The 19,946-nt window shown below is 38.3% G+C and overlaps 1 protein-coding gene across 10 annotated transcripts in view; it reads right to left on the reverse strand.

The window, feature by feature from the left end:
- NAV3 (neuron navigator 3) overlaps positions 1-19,946 on the reverse strand; it is a 352,628-nt gene that overhangs the window by 25,786 nt on the left and 306,896 nt on the right. For 8 of the 10 annotated variants that reach the window (XM_007057255.4, XM_027819623.3, XM_027819628.3 and 5 more), the window contains 5 exons: positions 9,724-9,807; positions 7,062-7,173; positions 5,719-5,840; positions 5,127-5,147; positions 3,780-3,952 (listed from right to left, as the gene is read on the reverse strand). In XM_007057255.4, the coding sequence (XP_007057317.2) occupies positions 3,780-3,952; positions 5,127-5,147; positions 5,719-5,840; positions 7,062-7,173; positions 9,724-9,807 (512 nt within the window). The remainder of the gene's footprint in view (positions 1-3,779; positions 3,953-5,126; positions 5,148-5,718; positions 5,841-7,061; positions 7,174-9,723; positions 9,808-19,946) is intronic. The other 2 variants (XM_027819622.3, XM_043547379.1) reach the window with 1 other exon arrangement.

Here is a 19,946-nt window from a genome sequence, read left to right on the forward strand (position 1 = left end):
CGCCAGGCCAGAGTTAGAGGAGTCTCAAGGCCAAGCTCCATAAACAAGAGTCAGGCTTGAAGTCAGGCTGGAGTGAGAGACTGGAGATCAGAGGCAATACCAGGTTAGGATCATGAGGCAGTAGTCAGAGTCAAAATCAGGTTGGAGTCAGAGACTAGAGTTCAGGAGACAAGGTAATGTCTGGCATAGTAACAGGCCAAGATCTGTGTGGTTGCCCAGACGACTTCCTGGACAGACCCTGGGGTTAAGTAGGGACACTTGTCCAATCAGAGGGCCACAGGGTACTGTCACTCTGGGTTTCATGAGTGGTACTTTCTGCGGCACCTGTTCTCCACAGTGCTCCCTGTACGTGCTTCTACAGGGCCTTCCAGTGGCACTATGGAAATATCAACCACCCCAGGCTCTGCAGATCCAGGTTCTAGTCCCTGGGTCCTTACAAAGGGTGGGGGTGATCAATTATGATATCTACCAGCCAGGGAGAGAAAATAAATGCAAATATACCAAGTGAAACTGCTAAAGGCTTGGGGGGACCAAGAAGGCCTTCTCATAGCACCTTTTCCCCTACAAAAACTCATTAGATCACCCGCAAGCACCATGATGCAGGACCAATACCAATGGAGGGAGAACTCCAGCCTGAACAGAAACAACAATTATGATAGCTGATTGAAGCCTTCTCCTCAGTATTCTCGGTGCTGCCTGGAGGCGCCTACCATCACACAGACACCAAAATGAGGGAAAAGGTCAAAGAAAGCCTTTGACCGCTTCCATTGAAAATTTGAGAGATAGTCCATCAAGAACTGCAGGCCATGCTGAACTCAGGGGCGGCTGAGGAATCCCACAGTGAGTGGATACCCATAATACTTGTGCAAAACTCAATGGGTCAACACAGATCTGCATTGATTTCCAGAGTGAATGCAATATTGAAATTCAAGGAGTACCCATGCCTAGATAGATGAATTGCTGAACAGGCTAGGAGCTGCCAAATACATATCCGTTTTTGATCTAACAAAATGTTATCATCAGATTCCTTTGAAAACTAAATCACCAGAGAAGACTGCATTTTCCACCCCTTTTGGTATCTACTACTTTAAGACCATGCTACCTTCCAACACCTAATGAACCAGTTACCCATGGACGTTAAACTGTGGCATCCAGCAAAGATATTGTCATTTCTAGCAATGAGTGGAACGATCACCTAAAACACATTACCGCATCACTGCAAGCCCTCAGAGAGGCAGGACTAACGGACAACTCTGCCCAATGTAGACTGGCCAGCGGGGAGGTAACTTACCTCCACTATACGGTAGGTGACAGGTGTCTGAAGCCGCAGATTGGTAAAGTACAACCTTGGACCAATGCCCCATGCCAACCACCAAAAAAGCAAGTGTGTCGCTTCCTGGGCCTTGCCAGCTATTATAGACTCTTTGTATCAAGTTTTGCCACCATTGTGGCCCCCTGGCAAATCTGATAAAAGACACAAGCCCTAAGAAAATTCAGTGATCTGAAGCCTGCAATAAGGCACTCAAGATGCTGAAAGGTCAGCTAAGTTGGGAACCAGTTCTCTCAAGTACAGACTTTTCCAAGATGATTCATACTGCAGACTGTCACTTCAGATATGATTCTTGGGGCAGTACTTTTGCAGGACTCTGAAGGGGAAGCACATCCCATTCTTTACCTTAGCAGGAAGCTGTTTTCCTACTCTGTCACTGAGAAGGAGACCCTGGTGATGAAGTGGATCATAGGTGCCTTATGATATTATTTGTTGGGGAATCCTTTCCTTTTAGTAATAGACCACACACCCCTCCACTGGCTGAACTTGATGAAAGATACCAACCCTAGGATCATGCAATGGTAGCTTTTCTTGCTGCCCTATAGTTTCCAAGTAATTCACCAAGCAGCAAGGGACCATAAGAACATGGAGTTTTTTTCATGGGTAGGGGAAGAATAAGGGATCCATAATGGTACCCTGGCACTGAACTTGAGGTGGAGAGCATGTGATGGGGTATATATACCGTGTACCAGAACTGAAGGGGGTAAAGAGCAATTCTGGGCCCAGATGACCCCACCCAGCCACCCCCCATCCATACTGGAGAGTATGCTTGAGCTGGAGGCAGAGCACAAAAGGGAGCCAGACAGCGCAGAAGCAGCTTGACAGGGCTGGAGTTTGGTGGAGAGGGAGGGCCCAGGCACCCCTACCAACTCCCCTCCTTACAAAGGGCACAGAAACCCTCACTTCCAGACTCTCCCTTGAGGGAAGAAGGAGAGGGTAAAGACTTTTAGAACCCCACAGCTTCAACTGGACAACTGCAGGGGTCAACAAATGGACTGAAGGGCCTCCCCCAGTCATGAAGGCAGGGGACCCCATATCTTCCTTGGGATTCAGTCAGCCTGAGGAGAAATGAGACTGACTGGTGACCTGACAAGCGGGTCTAGTCAACACCCACCCAAAAAGCAGACCAAAACAGGGTGTGATTGTGGCCCAGGAGAAATATTGGAGGTGGGGTGAGCAGAGGCCTAGCACCCTAACCAGCAATGCCATCAGCGATTATCATCCATCCCAGTTTAGCGCAGAAAAGAGTAACATAATCCAATGGCTAGGAGTTGAAGCTGGACAAATTCAGACTGGCAATAAGGTGTAAAATTTTAAGAGTGAGAGTAATTAACCACTGGAATAATTTACAAAGGATTGTGGTGAATTCTCCCTTACTGACAATTTTAAAGCCAAGATTGGATGCTTTTCTAAGAGATCTGCTCTCGGAATCATTTTCGGGAAGTTCTATGGTCTGTGTTATACAGGAGATCAGACTGATGATCACAATGGTCTCTCCTGGCCTTGGACTCTATTAATTGTTCTAAATGGTGCATTCAGTGAGTTTAGAAATGAAGGGAGGAGAGCAGATGGAATGGTAGTTAAAAAAGAAAGGAAGTCAAGGGTGTTTTTTTTGAGGTTGGGGGATTCTTGACTATGCCTTTTTCTTTGTGGAGAAAAAGCCAGCATAAAGGGAGGTAGATACAGGGAGAGGTGCTGAGAGTAGAGGTAGGTACAGGTAGTAGAGACAATAAGCAAGTGAGATTGGTGACAGAGACAGAGGGAAAGAATAAAATGGCACTGGTGAGGAAAGGTGGTGGGAGAGAGGACGAGGAAAGGGAGGGAGGGAAGCCAAAGTTAAGCTTCTCTTTTACAAGTCAGCTACTTTGTGTGTGTGGAGGAGAGTGCAGCAGAAGCGGAGGATTTCAGGAGGGAGTCAAAGTGACTAAGTGACTGGTGTTGGGGATGTAGGCGTCAGAGTGGAGAAGAACTGGCGGCGAAGAGAACAAACGTGTAGTGAAGGGTGTCCAGCAGCTCATGGGATGTTCTCAGAAGGGGAGATGGGAAGGAGCCAGGGGGATGGTACATGACAGCAACATAGATGGGGAGAGTGTTGTCTGATGGAGCATTGTTCAAAGGAGATGGTGGAGCAGAACACTGCAAGGAAGACTGAGAAAAGCCCAATGCCCTCAACACAGCCATCTGGGGATGACTTAACACAAGGGGTGTGAGAGGAGAAGGAGGAGGGGCTGTGCTATAAGACAGCGCTGCTGCAGAAACAGTGGTTAAATGGGGGTGGGGGTGCAGGTTTTTGTCAGAACCAGGAGATGACGGATGGAGAGAGAGAGAGCTATGAAAAGGTTGCAGATGTTGGTGATCGTTTCTGAGATATAACTGGCCAGGCTTAAGGAGGTCTGTTTCACAGTCCAGATATTTGATAAGTGCAGCTAGTATAGAAAGAGAGACTTACGCAGACGCTGACTGTGATGGTTTCAATGACAATGTCCCACAGTCCCCTGAGTTGTGGGGCAATTTAGGTGATGATGGAAGAGATGAATCGGTGAGTTCTTCTATGTCGGAATGTGAGGAAGGAGGCTTGGTGGACTTTTTCTTTCCAAAGGCCTGTTTGAATGAGCTTCTTAGCTGGAGAAAAGAGAAAGAGAGAAAAATTACTTCCCTTGCCTCTCTGGATTTGTGCAGCTTCTATTTTGAGGAGTTAGTTTGCAGATGCCATCCTAGCCACTGCCTGAGGTCAGTATATAGAAGCAGGGTATTAACATATGCAACACAGTATCTCTAAAGATATGATACAGTGTTTTTTTTATTAATTCAGCGCAGCGCAAACTGAATGCTATGGAAAAAGTGCAGGATCAAGTGCTTTGGCTAAGGGGGTGCTCATTTAAAACCATGAACCTCCTGTGGAATTCCATTTCCATGGCATTCCCTTCAAGGTGACTGGTTTTAAATAACCACTTTGTTTCTAGAATACAGGCAGACATTGCTGATATCAAATGCTAAAAGTATAAGACAAAATCCAATTGATGTGGTTTGTTAATTTATTTTTCTATTAAGAGTTTGAACTGGAGAACTATTCAAACATATAATTTGCTACAATTAGGATCAGAAGCAAGAGAATTTAAGCTGTGATATAAGTTTTGCCCTTTAGTTTACTGTTGAGAAGAACATTAGCTGAAAGGTAGGTATTTTTTTATTGCAGTTGTGTTTAAAGTAGCAAGTTCTTCATATATACAAGCATTGCCTTTTCTTGCTAGAAGCTCTTATCCATTATTGAAAAGGGACAGAATAGCCAAAGAGCCATTTATTTCAGGAACCAAGAGGACAACAGTTTTGTTTGCAATGAATTTTCACATTTTAATTAGTCCATTCGTTGATAGAGTAGTCTATTCAGAAGAGTAACTGATATTAGGAAAAATTGTGCTTTTCCTCAGAAAATTGCTCTTGTTAAAATTGTATGAAGCTTGATGACAAACTGATCCCTCTACAAAACAGTAAGGCACTTAAGCACTTTACTTCAATGGAATAATTGGAGAGTGGGGAGTGTGACCACTAATCAAAGAAATATTATTTAAGTTCTTTCCAGCTCATGATTTTTAACAAGAAAGAAATGGATTTTGGCTACACTCCCCCTTTCTACATTTTAAACTTTGAGATTAAAATGAATAGAGACAAACTGAGAAGACATACAGGATAATCTGTTTTTAGAAGGTACAAAAGCCTACTGCCAAAATGAATAGCAATCATGCCAAGATAGGGTTCTTTATAAATGCATGCCAAATTTTCCATGGTTTATATTCACCTCACTTCCTCTAGAGTTCACCTTGCAGAAACATGAAAGAGTGGGGAATTACAAATCAAGGGAATGAAGGCTGATGAGTATTTTAAAATATTACCTGCATAAACATTTTTTAAACAACAAAAACATATTTTTTATTATGTATAGAAAATATTTCAATAAAACTTTCATACTGTGTGATATCTTTGTGATTTGTTTGATTAAAAAGCTTTATTTCTCTAAACATTGTATCTTTTTCACTCTTCGAACTATTAACAGATTTCAGCTCATCGTTTGGTAACAATTTTTAAGTGAATCCATTTTACTAAAGAAAATTAAAACAGTGTTATCAAAGCCCAGTCATTTGTTTAATCATAGCAGCTATTTTAATGTTATAATTTTGTTTTAAATTGATCCTGACTGATGTAAATAATTTCCCACTGGTAATCAACAATTTTTGGCTTGCCAGGAACATCACAGTGTGACTTTGTATGAACTGCTCCATATCTCTCTGGCTCCACAAGAATATTGTAGATGAAATGGGCCATTATGCTATTCAGGAACGAGGAAGCTACATAATATCTAGGCGATGGGTTTAAACCTGCTGAGCACATACCCAATTTTTCTTTTTCTTTTTCTTGGAGTCAGCATCATTACTGCTGCCAATGCTAGAATGGCTTGTGGCACTGTTGATGCTGGAAACACTTTCTGAGGAATGTTGTCGTCTTATACGCAAATCTAAAAAAAAAGAAGATACTGTATAAACCATCTGTTCATCTGTGCTATGGACTCTAGTTTCAATATAATAAGTCATACCTACATTTATGCAGCACTTTCTTTCTCTAAAGGAGCCCAAATACACATACGCTATGTAACAGGCATTGATGTTTTTTCTAGCCCTGATTCAACAAGGTATTTCAGCATGTGAGTAGTCCCATTGAAGTTAAAGGGCTACTCACATGCATAAAGCCAGGCACAAGTTTAAGCATCTTATTAAATAGGGGGCTCTCACTGAGGTGCCAATCCCGGACAGCAATTCGTGCAAGTGGACCCTTATATTTAAGCAGATCCTTGTCCAGGATTGGGGCCTAACTATGTTACAGTTCAGTTGCTTAAATAATTTTCAAAGCACTGACTTACTTCTTACAGAGCTGTTGTCTGAAGGGTCTGGACACTGTTTGACCCTTGGCTGAATTGGATTTTGAAGCAAGATTCTACTCCCTGACATGTCACCCTGGGAATCAGCAACCAGTAGTTTATTGAAAATAAAATATAATAAAAGACCTGGAAGGTGAAGGATATTGGAAGTGGAATATAGTGGAGCTTTTTGTTTTATTATTTTTTTAAGTCTCTAATAGCCATATCCTAATCACCAGAAAACATACTCCTTGCATACACCCCAAAATATTGGGAGGAACTACTTTTTAAAGGAATTATTCAGAAGTGCCACTTTCTAGAATTAAGCTACATTGTATTGAAGACATTTAGTAAAAAGGTCTTGGGATAGTTGCTCATAAATTATGCTACTTATAAAAAAACGATCAATGACATTTACAAAAAGTCACCTTCCTTATCATTCTTTCTTCTCTGGTTATTCCTTTTTTGACTGTTGATTAACAACATGAATGATCCTGCACACCTTTGCAATATATGGTTTGTTATGTGAAGTCCTGGACATGTTTTATACCCACAGGTGTATTGAAAGGGTTAACTTTTAGCACTCAGCAACTGATTCCTGACCATACAAATTTGAGAAGTCAGGGCTCCAAGAACTGTGTGGCATATAGGTGATGCATGTGAGTTTTTCAGCTGTGGAAACACCACAAATATGACAAACACTGACTCCAGAATTCTCTCATCCTTGCCACAAATACTGTCCTCAAAATAACAGAAAACCAGCAGCTTTGCTCTTCTCTGGGGAACAAATTAGTACTTATTTGGACAGTGACAAAAACATACCTTTGTGGGCATGATCAGGGCCATTCAAAGCTCCCTGAATAGCAGCTTGTGCAGCAGAATTTTGGGCTTTCAGCATTTCAATGGTTTCTCTTAGTTCTATAAGCTCAGATTCCTGTGGGAACAGCCGAGAGAGTTTCAAAATATATAACAAAGGAAAAATGTTTTTCCACAATAAAAAAAAAAATTATAAGACATCAGTGATCAAACTGAAGTCAGTGGGCTCTCACAAGGGTAAAATTAAGTCCCAGATAGACTATATAGTTTCTTTCAAAAATAATACATTCAGCTAACATACTCTCATTTGCATTTATGTGACTTCAAATGCTGTGTAATAATGATGAAGTATTAAGAATTTTTAAATCAAGATTAAGGGAGTACTTGTGGCACCTTAGAGACTAACCAATTTATTTGAGCATAAGCTTTCGTGAGCTACAGCTCACTTCATCAGATGCATAAAGTGGAAAGTACAGTGAGGAGATTTTTTATATATACACACAGAGCATGAAAAAATATACATTGTAAGGAGAGTGATCACTTAAGATGAGCTATTACCAGCGGGGGGTAGGGGTGGGGGGAGAGGAATAAACAAGGGGAAATAGTTCCACTGTTCCTCAGACGTTCTTGTTAACTCCTGGAAATGTGCTGGAAATGGCCCACCTTGATTATCACTTCAAAAGGTTTTCTCTCCCCCCACCCCACTCTCCTGCTGGTAATAGCTCATCTTAAGTGATCACTCTCCTTACAATGTATATTTTTGCCTGGTCTGTGTATATATATAAAAAATCTCCTCACTGTACTTTCCACTTTATGCATCCGATGAAGTGAGCTGTAGCTCACGAAAGCTTATGCTCAAATAAATTGGTTAGTCTCTAAGGTGCCACAAGTCCTCCTTTTCTTTTTGCGAATACAGACTAACACGGCTGCTACTCTGAAATAAATCAAGATTGGATGTTTTTCTAAAAGATACATTCTAGGAATTATTTTGAGGAAGTTCTATGGCCTGTGCTACACAGGAGGTCAGATGATGGTCCCTTAGAATCTATGAATCTTATGAAAGAAAAATAAAATATTTCAGCACTAAAGATTGATCTAAGAAAGGCTCTTCTCTGAACATTCATTACGACATTCAAAGTCATTATGTAGCCTAAAGCAGATCAAATATTCTCTTCTACACCCCTTAGCTTGAAAGATGATTCTTTAATGGATGAATTCCATCCTCAATTTGTATATCATTATCAAAAACTCTAAACTGTACATAAAATGTTAAGCACAAAAACCTGCTCTACAACAATAGCTACGCAATTTACAGAGTAACATTGTTCCACTTCCAGGCCATAAATTCCACACTGGAATGCAGAGTCAATTTTAATTAAAAATACTTCATTTACTGCTGCATTAAGAATCAATCCTTCTAACTCTCATTTTATATAATAAGGATTAAAGCTGCTAAAGGAATTTAACCTCAGTGGCAGAGGAAAGAGGAGAAGGAGCAAAACATGCTTTCAAGTCTCTGGGAAAATGAGTTTACTTATGAGCTGATCTGTTTCAATGTCAGCATTTTAATCTCTTCTGGATAGGGGGCCTGCTGAGGGAAACTAGACTTAGAAAAGATTTTTAAATATTGTTTTTAACATAAAATGTTTGAGAACATTTTGTTTAATATAAAAAAAAGTCGCAAGAATGCTTTTTATCATGAGATACTTAAGGGCTGGTTTTGCCACCCTTACTCACTGAGAGTAGTTCCTAATTCAGCAAGCGGTTCCACTTAATCAAAAGGAGGCCAGACAGTGAACCACTACTCACATTGACTTCAGTGGAGCTACTTGTGTGAATAATTGCTTACCAGCAGGCAAAGGGTTCAGTCTGGCCCAATGGGAGCACTTGCTGAGTAACAGTCTACTCAACATAAGGAAGGGTAGCAGAATTCTGGGAGCTCCAACTTGCAAGGTACTGAGCACCCTGCTGCCAATCCAGCAATGTATTGAAGTGCATGGTTTACTTTAAGACTGTGAGTAGCCCGCTGTAGTTAGTGGGAATACTCAAATACTTAAAGTTAAGGAAATGCTTTGCTGGATGAGGTCATGATGCTCAGCAAATGGCAGAACTGGGCCCTACAACAGCAGCTCCTTTAACTGGGACCGTGCGTCTGATTACATATACTAGGTATTAGGTTTGGATATTTCTTCCCCTCTAAATAGCAAAATCAAAACCAAATCTGTTAGACAACAGCTTGGTCACATTTCACAGACACTTTCAACAGGGTCATTTTTCTATATTTAAAATCCTTTCTTTTGCCAAATTTTTAGTATTCTGACAATGTTGTCGGATTGGAATGAAATACTCCGATTGTTTATGATGAGCTTTTGTTGAAGAATCTTTCCATATGGATTAAACCAAGAGTCACAAATGTTTTAATTAAAATCTGGAAATGAAAGATTTTATCTTCAAACCATACTGTGATTTTGTTAGGGTAATCTGATGTGGCACAATTTAATTCTTATAGAGCTTTATGAAGATTTGATCAAATGGCCAGGAAAGAAAGATGTGTCTGTCTTGTTGTCACAGCTGTCCTTTCTTTCGATATATTTTTTTTAAATTTAAACACAAACCCTAAAATAATCTGCTATGTTCCACATTCAAGCGCCTGCTTTTGTAAGCATACCTTTTGTTCAGCTGTCATTGTTAGGCTCTGCAGTCGGCCGGTCATATTTCCTAAGCTCTTTTCAAAAGCTGCTACTAGATGAGCCTGTGAAAGAAACAGAAGAAAAACATCTGAAACGTCGGTAGAGTATGAAATGGACTGAGCAAAGCTTCCATGGTACATAACGTACAATTCATGTGTTTTGGCTGGTCTAATAAAATCTGTAATCTTTAGCACTCAGTACTTTCTACTTCACCGCCTTGCTTTCTCCCACCTCACCCCAACTGCCACAGCATTTTCCACTTTTCCAGACTCAGTTTTATCTTCTCCAACTCTTTAATTGCAGCCTTCAAGACATTTAAGTATGATTTGCTCTTCTTGTCACTCTGGGCAATAGAACTTCCCCCCTGACATTATTCTTTCCCATTACTGAAAATAACAACAGAAGGACTCATGCACTCGAATTTTAAAAAAAGTTCTAAGCTGTCAGGCTCCCAGATACAAAGCTCGTCTAGAAGAGTCCATGGAACCAGACTATGGGAAGTGTCTAGATACTGTCATGATGACCTTTTAAGATATTATTACTTTGTCTATTTCTCTGATACAGCAACACTCTTCTGAAAGTGTCAGACATTGCAGAGAGCCATAATATAATCTTATTCCTACTGGTCTTTATAGTGGGTTGAGTCTGCATATATATCCCTTGTGTTGTTTTAATATAAAGGCACTGATTTCTTTGAAGTTAGATGCCTGCATTTTTCAATGATGCAACAAACAGAAATTGAAATTCAGCAATGCTTTGTTTTACAATATTTCATTCAAATTTTCTAAGAATACCCAACACAGACTATATTCAAGAAGTATTAAGCTAGACACACTCATTAGTTGTTATGTATTTATTTGTTTAGATGAAGAGTCAATTGTCATGGCATCTAAAATGTTACAGCTATTAAACCACCAAGGAATTGCAGGAAAAACGTGTCAGCGATGTTATTAACTTTTTATGGCTGTAAGAGTCACTTAGAAGGAGAAAGAGTGTGTTCATGCTTACAGTATCAGAAAATATGCAAATGGAGGGATTTCTCTCTAAGAGTTTGTAAGAGGGCAATGGACTGCTATTTCCATGGAGCTCTGTAGGATTCACAAAATCCACAGGTCGCCTCGCTTAACTTATTTTTTTCTGGGGGATTGACGCTTAACTTACACATACTGGCAAAGAAGAGAAAAGGGCAGGAGGAACTTGACAAGATGAGAGAGGATGAACAAGATATGGTTAAAGGACAGAGGTTCTTTTACAAAATGTGAATTCATTGCTCTGAAAAGTACCTAGTTTAAAACAGTATAAAATTTGTCAAAGGGGAGAGCACTCCTAAATCAAATACATAGGATGCTGGTGGAGAATTGAGAATACAGTACATGCTAGAATTATGGAATCTCCTGTCACAAAACCAAATAGTAAAAATGACTATAGGCAAAGTTTTCAAATTTAGGCACCTGTACTGTGTTTCCAAAACATGCACACCCAAAGTAGGCATTGTGGATGCAAAGAGGTTAACTGTGCTTGCTCAAGCACCCATTTTTGTGCAAAATTAACTCTTTGGTGCATACAAACATATATGCTACTCAACAGCTTTTGCAGATGCAAGTTCTAATTCTTTTGTGAGCACAGTTATTAATGTTGTTCAGATGTATTCAGGTGTACTTAGTTGTTCCCAAAATCTTCTAGATATTGTCCAAGCACACAGAAATAAATAATTGTGCCCTGAAAAGTGTACAATCTAAAAAAGATTAAGGCAGAATAATGGTGGGGGAAGAGGATACAACACAGAAGATTTTGTTTGGTCCATGTCAAGGTATGCTGTTGGGAGATGAAAGGGACCTCCCATCCCCTCGCTCAGCATATTATTTCTCATAGATGGAAGGATATTATGCACATGAGACTGGCCATATTCAGAACTGTCTTTTTTAACGCTGTAAATAGTTTTGTACACATTTTAGAGTGATGTAAAGATTCTGCAACATCATGTAAAAGTCAGTGTTATAAGTAGACATAGAGAGAGTCATATATTTAATTATTTATGGTAGTAGTAGTCAAACAATCTGCTTTTAACATATGCTCAAGGATATATATTCTATTTCATAACTCAGCCTTAAGCTTGCCCTGAAAAGATGCATGCCTCAAGGGCTAAATTTTTATAAACATGAGCCTAAGTGTACTTGGAAAACATGTAGTTTGCTAGAGATGAATCAGCAATTGTGTGTACAGATATCTGTTTTGGATATTTGGCATGCATTTATGAAATTGTCAGCCTAAATTATAGAGTACAGTTTATATATATATTTGGACGGTCAAGCGATTAAGAAAATTAATCATGATTAATCGCACAATTAAAAATGTGTCACAATTAATTGCACGATTAATCACACTGTTAAAAAGGGAATACCATTTATTTAAATATTTTTGGATTTTTCTACTTTTTCAAATATATTGATTTCAGTTACAACACAGAATACCGAGTGTATAGTGCTTACTTTATATTTATTTTTATTACAAATATTTGCACTGTAAAAAAAAAAATTCACCTTATACAAGTATTGCACTGCAATCTCTTTATCATGAAAATTGAACTTACAAATTTAGAATTATGTACAAAAAAACCTGCATTCAAAAATAAAACAATGTAAAACTTTAGAGCCTACAAGTCCACTGAGTCCTACTTCTTGTTCAGCCAATCACTCAGACAAACAAGTTTGGTTACAATTTGCAGGAGATAATGCTGCCCACCTCTTGTTTACAATGTCACCTGAAAGTGAGAACCGGTGGTCACATGGTACTGTTGTAGCTGGCGTTGCAAGATATTTACATGCCAGATGCGCTAAAGATTCATATGTCCCTTCATGCTTCAACCACCATTCCAGAGGACATACGTTCATGCTAATGAGGGATTCTGCTCGATAACTATCCAAAGAAGAGCGGACCTGACTCATGTCCACCAGCAGAAGGTTGATTTTCTTTTTTGGTGGTTTGGGTTCTGTAGTTTCCGCATCGGAGTGTTGCTCTTTTAAGGCTTCTGAAATCATGCTCCACATCTCGTCCCTCTTAGATTTTGGATGGCACTTCAGATTCTTAATGCTTGAGTCAAGTGCTGTAGCTATTTTTAGAAATCCCATACTGGTACCTTCTTTGCGTTTTGTCAAATCTGCTGTGAAAGTGTTCTTAAAACGAATATGTGCTGGGTCATCATCCAAGACCGCTATAACATGAAATATATGGCAGAATGCGGGTAAAACAGGACAGGATACATACAATTCTCCCCCAAGGAGTCCAGTCACGAATTTAATTAGCACATTACTGAGCATCATCAGGATGGAAGCATGTCCTTTGGAATGGTGGCCGAAGCATGTAGGGGCATAAGAATTTTTAGCATATCTGGCACATAAATACCTTGCAATGCCAGCTACAATAGTACCATGTGAAAGCCTCGTCTCACTTTCAGGTGACACTGTAAATAAGAAGCAGGCAGCAGTATCGCCCGTAAAGGTAAACAAATTTGTTTGTCCTGGTGATTGGCTGAATAAGAATTAGGACTAAGTGGACTTGCAGGCTCTCAAGTTTTACATTATTTTGTTTTTGAGTGCAGTTATGTAACAAAAAAAATCTACATTTTAAGTTAAACTTTCACGATAAAGAGATTGCACTACAGTACTTGTATGAACAGAACTGAAAAATACTATTTCTTTTTATCATTTTTACAGTGCAAATATTTGTAATAAAAATAATAATATAAAGTATGCAGTGTACACTTTGTATTCTGTGTTGTAATAGAAATCAATACATTTGAAAATGTAGGAAAACATGCGAAAATATTTAATACATTTCAATTGGTATTCTATTGTTTAACAGTGCGATTAATCACAATTATATTTTTTTAAGTTAACTGCGATTTTAGGGCTGTCCATTAATCACAGTTAACTTAAAACAATGTAATCGTGATTAATCATACTGTTAAACAATATATATATATAATTACAGTGGAGATATATAAGTTTAAAATCAGTATATATATGTGTATATATATACTGTTTAAAGTCATCCTTGATGTTTTGGAAATAGCACAACTTGATTTCTTACACTAATCTCACACTCTCATGTCAGTTAAAAGAAGACAGCAACTGCCTTTTAAAACCACCATTAGTTTTTAAGGCCACTTTCCACTTGAAAAATCAGCACTGTATTATCAAAACAATCCAGGCAACTTTACCTTGTTTTAGTTATCTTGAATATGACAGGTGACTCAGTATATAATCAGAGCTGAAGTAGAACATACTCTCATAGAGGAATTACTGCCAATTTTCTCCTATTTTACATTTGTTAACAGCAAGATAATGGAGTTTCTCCATTCATTGCTTCATGAAAAAAATCTGTGAATAGATATGCACGCAGTCTTCCATGAGTATAACTCCCAAGTGTTTGGTGTGGGCATGCAAACCACAAAGAGGACATGTAATTGTTTGCTCTGATTATACATAATTTATACCACTCTTTCATGATTATGATGTAATAAAGTACAAGTCTTCAGAAGGTAATTGGGCATATTTATTATCATCTATATCTTAAATTCAGAGCTCTATATAGTATAATCTTTAATTTACATTGCATGTCTCTATGAATATTTAACCAGATGATTATGGGAAAAATTAAGGATTGAAAAGCTATATTATCTGATGTAGATATAACATATTGTGGCCTGAAAAGCTTTAGAGAATGATAGCTGTGTCACAATCATGGTTTTTTTTTAAAAAAAATTAGTCTATGATAGAATGTATTTTTTTCCTTGCAGTTAAAAGTTCCATAATTTTAAAGCATGAGTGGAATTGCATCTGGATGATGATGGATCTCGCCTGAGAGAAATAAGAATGGGTTTGCGGATGTTAAGGGGCTCAAAACATGCTCTTTAGTTAGTTATTTCATAAACCTCATGAATGAGAAGCAAACTGTATGCTGAAAATAATTAGAGAATTATTTTTGTATTGAATAATATTTGCTTCTATTACCTTTGTTGTCTATCGCAATAGAATAGAGTAATGGCCTACCAAATAAAGAATGTTATTTTTTTTAATTCAAAGGGCTGGACTTTAGTGAGCACTTATTTAAACAGAAGTCAGTGGGACTACTCCTACTGGAGTGACTAAGCATAGTACAATCTAGCCAGATTGTTCACTGGAAAAGTCCTCTCAGCTTGATTACCCAAACTGAAATGCATAATGCCAGGCAACAGTTGCTCTACAAAAAACCCTTATTAATATTTAGAAAGTTAAATGAGGTACCTATTTTACACTTTTGAATTTCCAATTAAAAAACTGAGTAATAATATATTTTTGATATATTTGGGTGAGGAACTGAAATCTTCCATAATATGGAAAAAACAGCCCTTTCTTGTTTCTTATAAAATAATATTTCTGAATGGAAATACTTTAAAAATATTTATAATCAATCCTTTGCATCTCAAAAGGCTTAGTTGATTATGAAGATGGCTTCAGTTACAGTCTACACAATTAAAATAATGAGTAAAATAGTCTAGAATAATTAGCATAAATGCCACTTATTTCAACACAAACATACTTGTATTTTTACATCTGTAGTGCAGTACTGGTACTTGAAGTGATACTCTGGAGCCATAGTTAAGGAATTGCATAGCCATTCAATATGTTGTCAGGCAATATTAAAAGCATTTCTAGAGCAAAGTATATACAAATATTATTCATTTGTAACAAGTTATACAACTAATGCCAAATTTACTATAGGACCTGATGTTGCATTCCTTGCATCTACAACTCCCTTGGAAAGCAACTGGAGACGTGTGTGCACGGGATCTGCAGAATGAGTCCCACATTGTAAGAAGACCAAAACCTGATTTTACTCACTGAATTTTATGACATTCTTGGAAAATACAATCTTGGGTTTAATGCCCAACTTGAATGTGATGTCTATATATCCAAGGCTATGTTTGCTTACATTCTTTATAGCTTTTACTGCTCTGCTCACATTTATAAAATAAAGATAAGTAAATAAATTTCCTCCCACCTGACATGGCTGAATGAAAGGATGTGAGAGAGGCCACAAGGGATCTGGCTGATTGCAAGAAGTGAATGTATATCTGGTGACCTTTCCTGTTCGCCTCCTGCTATTATCTTGTTGTTTGGCCATAGGATAGTGGTTCAGGGCTGGCCAAACAAGAGTGTTAGCCAAAGAACCCCCTCTGTTTTCTAGTGGCATCCTGGGTCTACTACAGTTTTGCCGTCATGCACCCTTCAGCTTTATACAGTATGAGGCATTGATCAAAGTCACACTGAAAACACAGGGGAGGAATGAAGCTCAGGCTGATGACTGGAATCTGAGCCCTTGTCAGTCAAGCAGGAAGTTTGCTGATTGGATACATTTTGAACTAAAAGCTGCCCTTTCTTAATTAGTATAGAGATTTGCCCTTCAGTGGCACCGAACCAAGCGACAGACTAAGCCAGAATCTCAAACTAACTGTAAATTAAGCACCCAAGCAGCAGCTGGACTCTGCGTAGGTTTAATCACTCACAAGTAAAACACTTTGGAGTTTATCAAATGAGAGAAATAGATAAAATGAAGCAGAGTGCTTGATATAACAGAACTTGCATAACAAAAATAAACCCAAACAAGCAAAACTTTTAACAAGGGTTTTCAAATATCTGAAGAATGGTCTACCTTGTAATTGACAGGCTTCAACCCCAAAACAGAAAGCAAAGCCTTGGCTAATCTGATCGTATTTCAACTTGTCAATTCTTGTAGCAATACATGTACCGCATAAACCTTACCAAGATGCTTTCATGACTAAGCAAATGAAGGAAAAGTTGCATAATAATATAGAAATGAAATGAAAGACAAAAATGTTCCATTTTGACTCCCACAGAGTACTTTTGCTTGACTTTGCCAAGAGAAACTTTATACAGTAAAATAAGTTGGGTGGGTGGCTTAGGAGGTAATTATTAATGATGAATATTAGCAATAGGTTTTCCTCCCCAGAGCAGAGTGAGAACAAAGGGTTGCATATTTTCCAGATACTGAAAGGACTGGGAAATTGGAGGCTCAAGAACTGAGGATCAAAAGATGGATATTTCCACAACAGGGATATCTGAAATGGTTAATACAATACAGGAAATACTCTCATACAACATTTGACTTGCTGTGGCCCAAAAGTGAGAGGTTATGCGTGACAAAGAACCAACATGAGGGACACCACAAAATTATTCATGCAGGGAACTAAAAATGCTGTGAGATTCCTCCTTTTAGTGTAACTTCTAGAACACTGACTGTTTCATGATAATTTCTGCTTTAAATAACTTCACATTTCTGTGGAATGTAGGTAACTTTGGTATCAAACTGAGTGAAATGAAGGAGATTTGTCAAGTATACCTCAGAGCTTTAAAGATATACAATTAGAATTCTGAATTTATTTGATAGCTAAAACCTGTGTTTACTAAGATGAAGAAAGGGTCTAACTAAAATGAAAAGCCTACCTGAGTTTGTCATTTGATAATTAATTTTAACTATATATAAAAAATTACCTTTAAACTAATTTGCAATATTTATATTGGTTTTTTTACTCTGTGAACAGAATAAATTTCACAGTCCAGATAACAATTAAATGATTACATAAGCTATAATTTATTGAAAACATAAATCCTTCTGTACTTTTTATTAATAGTAAATAAGATCTGATAAAACATCCCTAAGAAAACACACAACATACTTACATGTAGCATATCAGCAAGATGGTCCCTTTGATTCTTTGGGTTTATAGGAAGGTGTTTTCTATTAGGCCTTAAATCTTTTATATCAGTGATAAGGGAGGGAAGCAGCCTAGGACTGGCTTAATTCTGACAGTGATTTTCACCAGATGGATTTGTAAAATATATATCTCATGACAGCATGCAAGAAAGTTGTAGTTATAAGTAGTGGTTGCTTTTCATCTAACATCTTTTTGGAGGAATTCCTGATGTTGAGGGGTTTGGAAAAAAAGGAGAAGTTTCTCTGGCAGGTTTTTTCCTGCTGCTAACAGGATCTCTTTTAAAACTGCTCACAAGTTTAGAATGGTATAAGCAGTTTCCAGAGAGATGGATTAGTAGGCAGGTGACACAGTCAAGAGAGCATGATAAGTTTAGTTTAGCACATGAATATCACCACCACAGACGGTGCATATCTGCATACACAAATACATACTCTCATGCAGAGATTTACATATATATGTACATATTGACAAATATAGAGTCTATATATTTACTGTGCTGTTGTGAGACTAGAGGTCTTACCACTTGGCATTCTTGTTATACACACAGATGCACAAAAGAGCTGTGCAAATAATTTGTTTCCACAAAAATGCAGGGGGAGGAATCATTTTGTGTCAAACAAAATGTTGTTTCGTTTCATTTTCAAGTTGTTTTTTCCTTTAAAAAATTAAATTGAAGTAAAAATCTAAACAAAAAGTCATTTTGACTAAAAAACCCACCTTGTATCCCCTTACTCCCTTGCACTGGCTATCTGTACTGCAGGTTGTAGCATAGGAGGGGGAAGAGCCCCTGTTGCCCCCGTCCCTGTGCAAGTGAGTGGGAGAGGGTGGGGACTCGGTAGAGCCTAGACTTTACTTCTCCCACCCCAACATGCCGGCAAGCATAGACCTGCTTGCCTGTGGGGTATCATATGCTGCTTCTGGAATCAGACGAGAGCATGGGAGAAGACAGGGAGGCAAATTGTGACTCGCTGAGCAACAATCTGCTTCCTGATTTTCTCTGGGGCAGTGCTGAAACATGCAGGAACACTGGTTTAGTAACAGAAGGAAAAGTGCCACCTAACAAATCACCAGTATGACATCCTGAGGCATCCTTGGTTTTTTGATTGTCTGTTATGTTGACCTCCCATCAAAGTAAAGATCGAGCCCAATACTGTTTTCCTTGTAAGATATGAAAAAAAAAAATCCCAGCCCAAGATGGTGTCATTCAGGCTATAAAATCTCAGTGGAGTAACCCAACAACAGCAAGCCACGCTGAGGGATTCCTAATTTCATCAGAGAATCATCATTTTCCCAAAGCTACCACACACTGGTACCTGAGAATACACAGACATTTCCTGAAATTAATGGAAACCTCTGTAGATCTAAATTTTAGCCATCCCCGAATTCTCAGTACCTCTAGGTGTTAAAGTAAGTAAGGCACTGAGTAGATACAGTGCATTCTTAATGTATTGTGTTATCACATGTTATTAGGGAAGCACACTCCAAGTAAAATGTACAATAATATTCTCTCTCAAACATCTCAACTTTCACCAAAGATGGTAACTCTAGTTATTTCCTGAACTGCTTTTAAAAACCTCACTGGATTGTACAGCAATTATCTGGTAACTCTGAAACCATAGTAACTGTACACAGTACACACAGTGCTCACATTCCTTATATTGCATTATATCCTGATAACATGTTCAATAACTCATGTCAATTCTGTATAACAACTGAGAGGAACAACAGGGAGCTCTCTATGAAATAGCCCATTTCCATTAGTTATAGATCAGCACTGTTATTGCAGCATATGAATTTCACTCACAGTTTTATAATGTTCTCCCCTCCACATCTATCTATATTTGTACTGCATTCATTACTGTGGTATTTTGAATAGCTTATAGAATTATATAAATCCTACAGAGAGTCTAAATTTGCATAATCTCTGTGGGCCTCTTCCCCTTATTCTAGGTAAGATTTTTAAGAAGAAATTATCATCATTGATACGATGGGAGAGCTACATTGAAAAGATAGAACTTTAGTCCTGTCAGAAGCATTTGGTTATTTTAGCTCTTACAGGAAGGATCATTTTATGGCTTATTACAATTTATACACAAATTTATAACACACCACACTGCCTGTTACCCTTAATTTCCCACTTCCAACCCTTTATGCGTAACAATGTAACCCACAATTGCCCACTTCATTTCAATTGACTGCCTCCAACACATGTAACTCCTTCTTCTTAACAATCTGTCCCAACTCATATTTAGCTCAGACACTCTGCTTCCTTCCTCAGATCTGAAGAAGAGCTCTGCATAGGTCGAAAGCTTGGACCTTTCCCAAAAGAAGTCGATCCAATAAATGTTATTACCTCACCTACTTAGTCTCTCTCATATCCTGGGACCAACACAGCTACAACACTGTAAACAACAAAGGATCACT

This window comes from Chelonia mydas, chromosome 1, assembly GCF_015237465.2.
Source record: "Chelonia mydas isolate rCheMyd1 chromosome 1, rCheMyd1.pri.v2, whole genome shotgun sequence".
In the NCBI taxonomy this organism is placed as follows: Eukaryota; Metazoa; Chordata; order Testudines; family Cheloniidae; genus Chelonia; species Chelonia mydas.